The 14,138-nt window shown below is 41.3% G+C and overlaps 2 protein-coding genes and 1 long non-coding RNA gene across 4 annotated transcripts; 1 reads left to right on the forward strand and 2 right to left on the reverse strand.

Annotated features, from left to right (window-relative positions):
• Positions 1–233: 233 nt before the first annotated feature.
• dedd1 (death effector domain-containing 1) lies at positions 234–9,930 on the reverse strand. Its single transcript, XM_028424480.1, has 6 exons — positions 9,855–9,930; positions 9,346–9,497; positions 8,520–9,033; positions 8,287–8,415; positions 7,864–8,010; positions 234–2,066 (listed from the first exon to the last, which is right to left on the reverse strand). The coding sequence occupies exons 3-6, from the start codon at positions 8,986–8,988 to the stop codon at positions 1,660–1,662; spliced, it is 1,152 nt and encodes a 383-aa protein (XP_028280281.1). The 5' UTR covers positions 8,989–9,033; positions 9,346–9,497; positions 9,855–9,930; the 3' UTR covers positions 234–1,659.
• LOC114447958 (uncharacterized) lies at positions 3,661–6,703 on the reverse strand. Its single transcript, XR_003671873.1, has 3 exons — positions 6,527–6,703; positions 4,619–4,713; positions 3,661–4,527 (listed from the first exon to the last, which is right to left on the reverse strand). It is a non-coding gene; the product is annotated as an uncharacterized LOC114447958 (long non-coding RNA).
• Positions 9,931–10,172: 242 nt separating the features above from the next.
• Positions 10,173–13,104, forward strand: rabac1 (Rab acceptor 1 (prenylated)). 2 transcript variants are annotated; one of them, XM_028424513.1, is made up of 7 exons: positions 10,173–10,306; positions 11,147–11,282; positions 11,382–11,594; positions 11,759–11,856; positions 11,976–12,077; positions 12,207–12,305; positions 12,473–13,104. In XM_028424513.1, the coding sequence occupies exons 2-6, from the start codon at positions 11,161–11,163 to the stop codon at positions 12,293–12,295; spliced, it is 624 nt and encodes a 207-aa protein (XP_028280314.1). In that variant the 5' UTR covers positions 10,173–10,306; positions 11,147–11,160; the 3' UTR covers positions 12,296–12,305; positions 12,473–13,104. The 2 variants fall into 2 exon arrangements, with proteins under 2 accessions (XP_028280314.1, XP_028280313.1); XM_028424512.1 differs by having other exon boundaries at positions 12,207–13,104.
• Positions 13,105–14,138: the final 1,034 nt, after the last annotated feature.

A 14,138-nucleotide genomic window follows, 5' to 3' on the forward strand; every position in this document is an offset into this window, starting at 1 on the left:
ATGAGGATTTTTCTAAATTTTTTGAACAGGTTAAAAAAATGACACAGTATATTAGGTTGTTTGGTTATAATGTACTTTCAATATACAGCTTGTCTTTAAAAATTAAAGTGCAGCAATTTAATTATTGATGAAAATCAGAAATGTAATTGCCTGGAGCTCAAAGTACATCTTATTAAATTTTCAGTTGTTTAGTAAATTAAAAAAAACCATCAATAATTATATACATAAACCGCTTTAGACCATCAAAATCTTTATTATTCACCAGAAATAATTAAAGATAATAATCCAAAAGCAAAGATTTCTTTAACATAAATGTTCCACCGAATCATTTTTTTTCCTTTACATGAACAAAACCAAAAACACAAAACACATACAAAACGTAACCATTGGTATCTGTCCATTGTCTCTCTCTTGGCTCGGCCCTGCAGAAACCTGCACTTCAGACACTGTCTGCCTGCTTAAGTCTTGCCTGTATGAAGGGACTTAGAGTGAGGGGTCTTATTGATCGTCTTCTATGAGTGAAGTCCAGGCATTAGTTCCAGCAGGGTGAGTAGACAGCTGTCCATGAGCCACTCTACTGGGCCTACATAGCGGGGCTGAGTAGAGCTGGGATGTGCACTTTTGATTTTGATCTCCCCAACATCACTTCTATTGACCGACGCACTGTCCTGTGCTTTACTTGCTGAGAGAAGCACTTGCCGAGGCCTAGCTAGAAGCCGGGACACAAGCCACTACTGCATTATCTGGGCTGCCGTTGACAAGCTTGCGATGATGAATCTTCCACGGTCTGTTGAGACCTAGTTCTAATCACCTCTGTCATCTACTGGCAACTGCTGTATCCACTGACCACGGCAATCACAAGTTTAGTTATCGTATTACACAGAGCTGAGAATTCCAGAGTTTGTTATCTAGGAGCGCACTAGGCCCTCCAAACTCCACTCAAAGGTCAATCTCTAGAGCGGCTGGCCTATTTTTCCATCTGTGCTCAATTCAAATTATTTTTAAGATTAGGAACTTTCCTCTGTAGTTCACTTTTAGTCCGTTTCTTTGTAAATAACCTGCCTGCTAACAATTTAATAAAACTCAAGTTTTTCAGAACCAAAAAGCATTATTGTGAGTTCTAGAAGTCTATTTGCAGTTGAGAACTGAAACAGCCATGGCGGAATCATTATAACCATCATTTATGCAGACAGACAGCAAATTTAATAAACAATATAACTTTCCTGCTGATGTGACATCAATATGAAGTATAGCATATCACCTGTGGCAGCCCAAGATCCTTAACTCCTTTTCTTAGAGTCTAATAAAGTCATGAGAAGCTTACCACTTGATCTGATGGCACAGGCACGCTTGTTCCTGTTCTCACTAAGTCACATCTTGATTTATCATCCTGTTTCATCCTGGTGTCTTACAAAGTAGCACCTGTGCATGAATCCAAAGGAAGAGCACATTGGTCTGTTAATATTCAGTCACAAATAATAGTAATGCTTCAACTAACAAAAACAAAGCCAGTCATGAGCATAAGAGCAACGGTAAGTGCTGCCATCTAGTGGTTGTTACATAGACTGAATCTACAAAAGGAGATGCTTCATAATTTAACTGCAGTCCCCATTATCCTTCATGTTTTAAGATGTGTTAATCCCAAAGAGTGGTATGAATTTATATAGCCCAGTGTCCGTCTGTGCGCCCACCAGTCCTAGAAAACAGCATATTGGAGGCACTTAGCAACCTTCGACCCTCCTCATAGTCATCCTGGTCTACACTGATCAGCAGACGGAGCTCCTCCCTGCCTGCTGCCATACGCAGGGAATCAGTGATGAAGACTCCCTTCAGGGCCTCCAGCAGAGCTCCGCTCAGGTAGTCGCCCCAGAAGGCCTCAAGGTTTTCCAGCTCTGTGAACTTGATGTCACACACGATGGACCCCAGGTCTCGCGCACGAAGCAGTGTGTTGGCTCGACTGAACAACTCAAACTGCCGCTCCAGTGGCTGCCGTTTGTCAGAGGAGACACCGTTGCGTAGTGCCGACTCATGCTCCAGGTATTCAGCCCGGACACGCAGGCGGATGTCTGATAATAGTAGAGGGAAGTAGTGATGGAAAAGGAAGGTGAAGGGAGCAAGTAAATGATGGTGGTAAGATGGCGACAAAGCAAGGTACAGGGTGGAGGAAAGAGGAAAAAGAAGACAGCAGTGAAAGTAGGGAAAGGTTATGGAAGAAGTGAAAACATGTCAGATTGAATAGTAACAGACAGAAAAGAAGGGGGTCCATCAAATTAAAACAAAGGGAGGAGAAAGAGGAACATGAGATAATCATTAAAAGATGTTTCATTCAGTTCTCTTACATTAAGCAGATATATTGAGGGCAGAGAATTCCAAACACAAATAGGTTGTCAAATGTTTATCAAATTCTCACAAAACAACAAATAGTGCAGCCGGGCAGAGTTGATTATGCAGGGCGCTGGAGCGACACCAACCCAACCGTGTCCTTTTTTTGTGCTACAAGGCCTTATTAATTTGTTTGACAATTTGGAACCATGAAAAAAAAATCCTCATTCCAGCAACATAAGTTTCCATTGCCAGGCAATTCCATCATTTTAGGTATTATGGTCAGGTTCACAAAAATCACCAAATCACAGGAAACCAGGGCACGAGACTTTTCAGTGGGACAGCCTGCATGGTCCACACAACTCATGGCTATAGCGAATACATTCAAAGAACTTGGCACCCTTGGCAAATATCATGGAGAGACAAATGAAAGCAACTCAGCCATGCCAAGTCCCGGAGTGGCTTTTTATGGTTCAAAATGTCATGACTTTTTCTGATCAAATGCTGAGGGACAGATAGCTTCTGGACTTCCACAGTAGCAGGATTGGTGGTCATGCAACAGCACAGCGAGAAAAATTAGAGGATACATACTGTACTGAGCAAGAGCAACGCTGCGATCATCCCTCATGTCATTATTCCAGAGCTCCGAGTGCGAACCAGCTGCTGACGACTTTTGCTGCAACAAAGATCCATCTCTCCCACTCAAACCATTTTAGCAGATGTAAACAGTCAGCATTTTTTGCATTCGTATTTATTCGTATGGTGCTCTCACTAAAAAAATTAAAAATGCACCATTTAGATGAACTCTTGAACGGAGAAAATTTTAAAAGACAGCTAAATCCTATTACAACTTGAAATAACTATAAACATTAATTTTAGTATGAATAGGAAAGTATACTGCTTCATAAGAGAATGAACAATTACAGAGGTCTGTAGCCTGTTACAGTAGTTATAGTTTCAGTGACAAATGTTTCAACTCAAAAGTCCTGTCTACCCCTCTTTGCAGCCATAATTTGTTTAGGACTACGGGGAACAGTGCAAGGCTCCAGAGGGATGAAGTTTGGAAAATGCCAACATTAGAAATGCAAATGTTGAATTAAGGCATTGATTTTGCATCCCTTAACATTTGTAGAAGAGTGATAAGCAAACACTGGCATTTTGCATTCATGCTTCATAAGTCTGTAATTAGACAATTATAAAACAGAAGGTCGGATCAAAAGGGACACCTAATCAATAAGAAATGTTTAAATTATACAAGATTGGATAAATAAGATCTGGTTGAGAGGAGACCAATCTGAATTTTTAGTTTGCTCGCACAAAGAAAATGAAGGCAAATGGTTCTTCTTCAGAATGGCATTGTAGTACATAATATAAAACAGTTCACAGGATGACATTTGATCTGACAGATCATTAAACCCTGTCTGTATTACAATGGATCATTATGTTTCAATTAATAATAGGTAATGACAAATAGAAACAGATTAAAAAAAAACCTTGTCACACTACTTTGACTGTTAATGAATTTAAATCACCAATTTACTAACATCCATTGTAGTGTAGTGTATAATAAAAATGTCCAAGGTATTTGATGTGCAGGATTTAAAACAGATTTAGTCTCTAGCCCTAGTAAGCAGCAGTGACGTGTTTAAGTATCTCAGTATTTTGAGGGTAAGCCATCAGAGAACAGACCGTCCACCATGAAAGGGAAATTAATGACTACAGGCCATCCAGCTTTTTACAGTGTTTAGCATAGACAGAGTGAAATATTAAGAAGAGCTCTGTTAACAATTTGACCTTTTAGATCATTAAGCTGTGTTAGGGCTGAGGCTACAATAAACACCTGCCCTTCATGCAATTACTGTATTTATAGATGGTCGCCATTTCGCTTTCCCATTTCATCCTGAGCAGGATGGAGGTAGTGATAGTGACACTCAGGAGAAGGCCATTTAAAACCACAGGAACACAGTGATAGTCATTTTGTTAGGGTTACAGAGCACTTCACGCTTCATCAGACACAGAGACATCCACTTAGACAGGACATTAGGAAGCACAGCTTTCATTTTCTCACTTTAAACACCAAGCCTGCATGGCTTCCTCATCTCACCCCACCAAAAAGAAAAAAAAAAAGTTTAAGTACCCATTTACGAGGAGTCACTTGGCACGGAGAGCTTCAACTCTTTATCGATCCGTTTTTCTGCTGAACGACTGACCAAGAGAGTGTAGAGTTAGGGGAGTATCGAGAGACAGGTAGACAGAACTCTCTCTTTTCCCCATAGACAAATATCGCTCTCTGTACCATTTTGCGTAGTTTGAACATTTAGTGTTCGTTTTTTCCCTCTCTTTGTGTGTAAGGATACAGTTTTCCTGACACACAGGTTGGTCTGTTTAGAACTGTGAACACAGAAAAAGGAGAGAAAGAGAAAAAGAGACAAGCACAAGTGGGTTGGATATCAGTCGACTGGGTTGTTTTTTAACATCAAGCAGGCATGGCACAGCACTCACTTCACCTAGTCCTAATGAGGTTTGAGTCATGCCAATCGTCTGTACTGGTAAGTTCATCAGCTCAGAGATGGGTTTACTGTGGTTTTATAGTTGGCAGTGTCTAAGTGGGATGCTTGGGATTACTCTTACTATGACCATCCTCTTTACCCTCACCAACCCATTATTTAGACTCCAATCATGTCCATTAAATAAAGTAAGTGTCTTCACAAGCACCCCATTTAGACAGCAAAACCTCCACTGAGCTGACTGTACAAACACTTCATGAGCATTTGTAACAGCAGTTAGCAACGTCAGAACATAATTGAGACACTTCATTGAAAATGATCTGAGAGATTAATCATGACAAGTTTGAGGTCTTTTTAAATGCTAGGGGGCAGCATTGACTTAATCGCCCTATCTATCTCTGCTCCGTCTTGACAAACGCACACCAGAGCTCACACGGGGCACAGAGATAAGATACAGCATGAGCTTCCTTCAGCAGAGCACTGTATGCTTACTTTCCACCCTGCTTGAGTAAAAGGTTACACAGGCATTTTTTTAACAGCCGTCTCTTGGCTGCCATTTTAGAGTTACATGCCCAATTAGCATTTTTGTAGCTTCAGACTCAGGAACTGGATTGTGTGAAAATTTTGTTTTCCAGTATGGCCTCATGTTGATTCTCAGGGCAGCTGTCTCTAAACATTTGTACTGAGGATTTTGTAAGAAGAAAGGATCCAAAAGGTTCTTTCACAAAAATGTCCAACATGTTTTGGTTTTGTCTTACAGGTAATAGATTATAACATTATTGCTCTAAGTTCCAATAACCTGATTATGTTCTGTGTATAGAACTTGCTTATTTTAGTTTCAGAAGCTGGAATAGGCCTCATCCAGGTCGAGAATGTTGTTCCAACACTTGTCAATGTACAGTGTATATTTAGACCTAACAAAATGTGTTCCTTTTTCTTGTATTACTTGATCTTTCCTCCAAACCCATCTTCATGATCATGTCTGCCTTCTCTCATAACACAATCTGCAAACTCCACCTTAGGTTACAGTGCATGACATTACAGTTTAGCTGCCAAACTCAATACTTATGTGACTCTAATTAAGTGCAAAAATACACTACTCTAGTAAACAAAAAGACCAGTGGCTCAGTGTATAAGCACTGCTTGAATGGTCACAGCATTTATAGCCAACATGGCAACAAAGTCTCTGACATAACTGTAACATAACAAAACAACTGGTAAGTTCTGTAACAACAACAGATGATATTATCAAAATACTTCATATGAATAGTTTTTCATACAAACTGCCAAGACAGAAAGTATGTTGGACATAATGGTGAAACCGTTTTTTTCCAAATGTTTACCCACAGGGAATATCGGAGTCAAAGCTAAGGTTTGTACTACATACGAGTTTTTTTTTTATCAGCTGAGAGACGTGTTAGAAAGGTTCAAGGCTTACTGCTGAGGACTCGTCAGTTCTGTTAAACACCGACACCACCAATGCTCTTCAGAAACAGGATAGGAATCTAAAATCTCACATTGAATATTTTATCCTCCACAGTGCACAACACTAAAGAACATTACAGGATGATCTTTTCAGGGCAAATCTGAAGGGTGTGGGGTAAGGAGAAGCTATGTTATGATACACAAGCATCATATAGAGAGAGCAAAGTGGCAGCACCAACCCCTGTTGTAACAGGAGGGAGAGCCTCTTTTACCTTAGGCATGGGCCCAGACTTGTGAGAGAGCTCATGACTGAGTTGATCAGGCACACTGCAGTATGTATGGACAGAGTGGAGTGACAGACTTTTTTGTTTTGTTCCTCAGTCTCCCCCTCTGTCTCCATGATCCATTGTGTCTTAGGTTACTCGATCTGAGTCACAATCCTGAGTCAACCTGGTGGAATCAAATGTGGAGTCAAGACAGCAACATGTTTATAGTCACAGGCACATCACTCATCTGGTTTAGCTAAGGGCTGTCTGATTTTTTTAAAGTCAGAATCATCAGGCTGTTGTTGTAATAAAGTATTTCTGACCAACAAGTAAAAAAAGATTCAAAAGAAATGCTTGGGAAAGTCTGCATGGATGACTAGGCAAACTGCACACAAAGGGCAACTAATGTTACCTCGGTATTGTGCAGAGAGAAACTAGCATTGATTAATTAAAAGGCAAGCAATAGTTGAAATATGGAACAGGAAAATGGAGAATGCAGTGCAGCTCATGGTAGAGTTAGACTGTTTTAAACAACTGCTCTTTTTCAGGATGATATATAGAGTCGCCAGAACCACCTTGAGAGACAACTTTGAATCAGGCTTGACAAGTCAGGGACTGGTGGGGCTGTGTCTGGTGGAGACTAGACTGGACGCTTGTATCAAATATATAGGCAAAAGGACAGAAAACAGTCTGTGCTCTCATCAACAGCAGCAGCAGCTGAAGGGAGACCAGTGGTTTAGAGTAAAGGTAACATGAGGGGAAGAGAAGGTAAAGAAAGGCCAGATGGAACAATGGAGAAAGTGACAAAATCTCTGATGCTGCAACACTACAGGAATGGAGTAACTCCCAACAAGGTGCAACAGTGAAACTACCAGACAACACTGCTTTAAATCAAAGGGAAGTACACACAAGTATCAAATACATGGAATTTGTGATTCAGTATACCCTGATACTGTAAGCAAGGTGACAGACTGCCAGTTTTGAAATAAAAATGTTGTAAAAATTATATGGTATAAAATATCATATCTAAGTACTTTTATCATAGTCCCTGTAGAATCACACGTTTTGTGCAATCTGGCAGGCAAACACCCTGCATGGTATATTTGTTTGGTACCAACAAACAGGCGCTTAAGGTTTTTAAGGTGACCAAGCACAGCATAGATGAACATCAGAGGAAACAAAACAGAAATTGTGGTGATGCTGGGGTAGATGTTAATAGGCTTAAAATGAAATGTTTGTTTGGACAGTTACCTGAATGACGAGGAAACACTCAGCGGGAGAAAGAAGGCAAGATGAAGGCCAAACTGAAGAGATGAACAAGAAAATGCACAGGCTGCACTTACCGCAGGACACTTTAGGTGGTGCTGGTTGTGGCAGAAGTATAGATGGGCTCTGTCTGCTTGTTTTCTTAGGCCTACGAGTCCAGCCATATCCTCTTCTTTTCTTCCTCTGCCTCCTAGCAAGTGGACGAGCCACAGGAGGGTAAATACCTGTCAAAAGCACATGGAATGAGTTTGTGAAGTTATGACTTCAAGGTGAGGAAAAACAATGTATATTGGTGTAGGATTTAAGTTCAGTTTCTGTCCCATTTCATCCTATTTTAGTCCATTTATTCCAACCATCTATTACTGCAGAATATTTGTGAAAATATGTGAAAATGTGAAAAAAATATTAATGTTGAAGGATCTAAAATACTGGTTTTAGTTTGTGGAAAAATTGCCGGCTGCGCTTACAGTACACAAAATATAATATAACTCTGCACTAACCAGCTCTCAGTTGTGTTGTAAAAGATGAAAGTGGCATTTCTGTTTGCCTCCAGTTGTGTTGAAATCCAGAGGTGCATGGCAACACTCTGCTCTCCAAGTCATACCTCTGTCTGCTTCTCTCTGGAGATACTGAAAGATATAATTAAAAAAATCAGATCTGTAATCATTAGTACTAAAACAGTATTCTGCCAGGACTTTATAGAGTGAATGTAATTTCTATATAAAGTCCTCACCTGTCCTTCTCTTCTTGTGGGACACTAAGGGCAGCAGATCGTGACGGGTAAGCACTCTTAGTAGTTGTAGTAGTGGCTCCATGTTGCCATCACTGAGGAAACCTCTTCTCTCAAGCTCAAGCAACAGCTCAAGACCACTCCTGGGCTTGGAGTCCACCAAGAGCTGGTGGGACATCTGACAATTTAACCGCTTCCACACCTTTAGCAACGCAGCACTAGGGGCCACACCTGCATCTTCTGGATCATCCTCGCACGGCTCAACTGTCCAGCCAGCTGGATCGAGAGGGTGTGGTGCAGGACAGGCTTCATTCAGAAGAAATGAGAGCACTTCAATGTCAGTTTCAGTCAGCTGAGAACCGACTATTTCAAAAACCTCATGGAGAGACAGCATCCCATAGTGATTGAGGCATTCGGTTTCATCCCAGTAAAGGGATTCTCTGAGTGGGTAGACGGGGTGACACTCAGCCATGATCAAGGTTGGCTTGCAACCCCTTCCCACCTTCCCGTGCCAAGACTGTTCAAAGTGATAAAAAAAAGAAAGCTTTTAGCATGCAGGTAAATCTATAAGCAGAAAGGAACAGGTATGAGTTTTATATGCGACATATTTACTTGTGGTGTGACTCATCATACCAAAGATGAGGTAAAATCTCTAAAAATCTTGAAAGTGCAGACAAAACAGTATTGCGGCGTTTACCTTAAACTAGCCTTCAGCAGAAACAGCTAAGCTAATGTCAATGTTATGCTAACAGTACTGAGCTACTGCTGGCTACGTCCGCCTAGTAGTTCAACGTTTCAAGGTCTGTTCAACCAAGCACAGCAGTCCTACCTTTTATTGCCGTCAACTCGAGGCTATCTTGAGACATACAACACAGAGTGGCAGCTGTGGATGCGTTATGCTGTTTCAAACAATATCTCCTGATTCGGCTGGAGGCTCTTCAGACGCCCAGCGGCAGCCACGTTACGTAACCAGTCACGTTTCTGCAGGGAAAAACATAACAAGCATTTAAAAAAAACTGCAAACAGCCGTGCTGCTCGGAAGCGCCCTCGAATTAACGAGTAGTGCCACACTTTGTGTTTTGTTATACAACCAACAGATAAACTCAAGCTCAGTGGTCGAAAGGTATCTCTTTTTTACTGTATGTGTTTGCGATAAGGGATAGTAATGGATATCACTTGTTAATAAGGTTAGCTTACATTAGCTGTACTCGCGCCTTGAAACCAATGCACCCCAGCGTCATACAAATGCTGGTATGAAAATAAACGTGTGCGGGAAAAAGTACTGGGTGTATTCCTAAAGTAATATTTCAAACGCTAACAAAGTAGCAGCTCGCCTACCTGCTGTAGTTGTTTGCGTTGGGATCATCTGGCTGCCACCGCAGCGCTGTGACAGCTGCAAAACAAGAAACTGACCAATCACAGCCCGCGGACACTGATCTGCAGTCAGTTTTTTCTGCAGGTGACGTCACAAGTGAGAGCAGACAGCCGATCCCAGAACAGCTAGTTTTCTTCTTTTGTCTGCAGTAACTTGGTGACATAAGCTTTGTGGAGAGTAAATAAGAGATAAGCACTAACTCGTAATTAATTACTATTTATGTGGCAAAGTTAAAGCTGAAGCTTGTTTAGCATTTTTACCGTATACCTTGCAGAGGGTGGAGAGTACTCGGTGCGGTCAGTAGGTGGCGTAGCACCAGCTTCAGCGCAGTAGGAAGTTGTGTCCACATCATATCCGTTGCCAACTTGCCACAACAGCCACAAAAGACCGGAGTCTGTCCTGCTGAACCTCTCCTGTGAGTATATTTGCGCGAACAACTGTAGACGGTTTGACACCTGAGGCAGGTCAGGCTGTGATATCTGTCAGCCTAAAAACTCAAACTATTAAGAAGTTAAACAAATGTATACGCTCTGCAAACAAAATGGATACGACCGTTAGCAAAACAAGCTAGCTGTGACAATCTCTTGAACGACCAGCAAAGTTGTTTTTGTAACACACTGGTAATAACCGCGCAAGTTGTGTACAAGTTTTATAAAATATATGCCATACTGTATGAATAAATAACCGTGTAGGTTGGCAACAGTTTGTCGAATATCCTGTGTGTTTAGTGATGTGGAAGTAGCCAAGCCCTTTTTTGTTGACTACAATTTTCCACTGCTCTATCACTGCACTGTAGCACTGTACTACAGTATGTCTCCTCAGTCCGTGTGAAAGACAAGAATTGTGCAATGTAAGGTTTACTTATTTAAAAAATGTACCATCTTTTCGTACATAATGTACTGCATTAAAAACAGTTCACTAATAAATAATACTGTTGGCTAAAAATATTAATATTTGAATGCAAGACACTCCTTATCTTTGTGAAGCTAATACCAAAAAGTTATAAATTTATAGATATTTAATTGAATTCATTTTTCATCTGACAGGCCATATTGATATGCTGATTCTGTCAGCAGTACTCATTGGTGTCTAATATTTAGGTATTAGTGCCTGCAGGATGCTCGGGTTATGGTTTGATAATAAGGGCTGACTTTTTTCCTTACTGTGGAAGTATCTACTATCTAACAGCATAGACGAATAATTAGTCAAATGGAAATTATATCAGCAATTAATGTTCCCTCTCTCTGCCTTGCAGCAAACAGTCTGTTGATGCCATCTGGAGCACCGAAGGGGGAGAACTGTCTTGTAGACATGGACGGCAAGGCCGGTGATCTGTTCACTGCTAGCGATGCTCATCCAACAGGCACAGGTGGAGCTGGAGTGCTGGCAAAGTACGTGCTAATATGTTTTTATGTTAAGTGTGACTTGTACCAAAGTATTTTCCAATATTTTTTTATACATCAAGTTCTTTCATGTATTTGCCTTATCAGGCTCTGGCTCCCCAAAGGCTTCTCAGCCAGTATGGCTAAAGAGTGGATCGACAAACGTCGCATGTCCATTCGACCATGGGCCGGCTTTGTGGACCAGCGCAAGTTTTCAAAGCCTCGTAACTTTGGAGAATTGTGTCAGAGGGTTGTGAAAAATGTGGAAATTTACAACAGCAACTACACCTTCATCTTTTTGGGCCTAATCCTCTACTGCATGTAAGGCTATCACAAGGTTTGGGTTGTTTTGTCCACCACTCCCCTCCCTATGTGCATATAAGAACTTTAATAACAGAGTTTTAGAGATTTAAACAGTGTTAAATGTTTAAATGCTGCTATAATATGCTATAAAACTACATTGATTAGATGTTTCTGCTCTTCAGTATCAGCTCACCCATGCTGCTGATTGCCTTGGCTGTGTTTGCTGGTGCCTTCTACATAATCCACCTCAAATCTCTGGAGTCCAAGCTGGTTATTCTTGGTAAGTAAAGCTGTTGCAAAATCCCCATAAACCTTTACAACCATTTTACATCTGCTTGAATGATGGTAAAATCATTCTAAAATCAAAAATATTACATTTGCATTTTTTTCCTCAACCAGGCAAAGAGCTGACAGTCCCTCACCAGATGAGCCTGGCTGGTGCCGTCTCGCTGCCTGTTTTCTGGTTGGCTGGAGCTGGAGCTGCAGTGTTTTGGGTTCTAGGTAAGCCAAACTGCATTAGTTGCTCTTGTATGTAACCTTAAATATTGTTAATGTAAATGCATGTAAGCGTTGAAGCCTTGATTTTCTTCTCGTCACATCCACTCTTGCTTCCGTCACATGTTCTCTCAGGTGCAACACTGTTTGTGATTGGCTCTCATGCTGCGTTCCGCGAGCTAGAGGGATCCGACATGGAGGAACTCCTCATGGAGCCTGTCTAAAGAGCAGCAGGTGCTGGTCGTCGATCTACCATCGCTTTGACCCTGTAATTATGTTGGCCCACAAAGGTTGAGGAAAAGCTGCTTCCAGATCTGTTCCTTTCCTTTGTGTGTGTGTATCATGTGGTTTCTGTAGTTTAATGCACCCTGTCTTGCCCTCTCAAATTTCTGTTGTTACAGGCTGCTTTGTGGGACTCGTTCATACACATCACCTGCCATATGCACACATCGTGAACACGTATCTAAGCACATTGTCAGACAGATTGTATGCCTTTCTCTACATACTATAAACCTTGGATGCCTCTGATTTGTGTCAAATAGCTTCTCACTTCCTGCAATGGCTTCTATATGGTACAGTGATATATCTGTTGGCATATTCATCTCCTATTGGATCATCTGTGTTGTACTCTCTGCTGTAGATATTTTAGGAAATAGATTCTGTCTGACAGGAATGTTGATTTCTTCTACAATATGTATACATGTAATGGTTCATTCTTCTAAAGTGATTAATTTTCCAAAGGAAAAGTGCCATGTAAAGCTTTAAAATGATGTCTAGTGATCAGACAATTTTCTATTCAAGAAAGAAAATGTGGTCATTCAGATATGCTTTATATTACGGAGAGGGGGACAAGAATACATCTTAAAAGGTCAGGACTTTATGATGGTATTTTGGAGATAGTACTGTGTGTCTATTTATCAGTTATTTTATTCTGAAGGTCATTTTCTACATTCATGAGCTTACATTTTTATGTAAGTGGGCGTTTTGTATTTACATTTTTTCGCAGTGCAATAAACCCACATTCTAAAGCTAACTTGGAAGTCAGAGATTTATTGTGTTCTGTTAACACCACAGTTGACATCTGTTTTGAATGCATGACAGGAGTTGCAGTGAACTCAGCAGCCCTCAGTACTTAGTCTATACGTTTTCTCATTATTTCGGTGCAGGTGTGCATACACAGTGGAAAAGGACACTTCCAGCCCTCATGGATCCTCTTCTCAATCTGCAGTAAGCTGCAGCACTTGGCAACCCCCATTTGCCCCCCCCCCCCTTATTGTCCCCCTTTCCATGTGACCCTTGTGACCTGTGCTCTTGTGACAGCACAGCGAAAGGACCCCTTGCTCAGGTTGCCATGGCGATGACCTTGGAGGGCCCAGTCAGACACACACACACATCCACAGGCACACTCGCTCACACACTGCGGCAAAGGCTAGCGATCGATATTCTATTATACGTAGGGTGGCGAGGGGAGAAGAGGGGGAGGGAGAGAAGGAGAGTCGCACTGCAGTGAGCTCACTGCAGAGACACGAGGGAAATTAGAACGAGGGTGAGAGTGTGAGCGTGTTTGTCAGTGGGAGTGACAGAAAGTGTGTGTGTGTGTGTGTGTGTGTGTGTGTGTATGAGCTTAAGATGGTGTGTTTGTCATTGGACAGCAGTGGAGCAGTTCCACAAAGTTTTCTCACTTAAAGGGACATGTCCTAACTTTACATTGAATGTGTGCCCCCAATCTAACTTTCACAATATACAGCATTACATTATGAAGAATTTGTTATTTATTTTAATTGATCAATAAGAACTTCATTTAAATCACTATTTTTTTCTTTCAACTTAAAATATTGCCTTTTTTAGAGGGGAAGGTTTTCTTCTGCAAGTCCGTCCTGCTCATGTATTTTCTCATGTATCTGGGACGAAGCTGACATACAGTATACAGGGAGGTTTTGGTGCATTACCCTGGGCTGCTGCCAATTCTTCCACTTATAGCAGGTTGAAGTGCTCATATATTCACAACACTAGGTGGCATCTCATCCTCCCAACAATTTGTCTTCTGTCTTTCCTGTAGTGCTGCAC

This window comes from Parambassis ranga, chromosome 16 (genome assembly GCF_900634625.1).
Source record: "Parambassis ranga chromosome 16, fParRan2.1, whole genome shotgun sequence".
NCBI classification, from domain to species: Eukaryota; Metazoa; Chordata; class Actinopteri; family Ambassidae; genus Parambassis; species Parambassis ranga.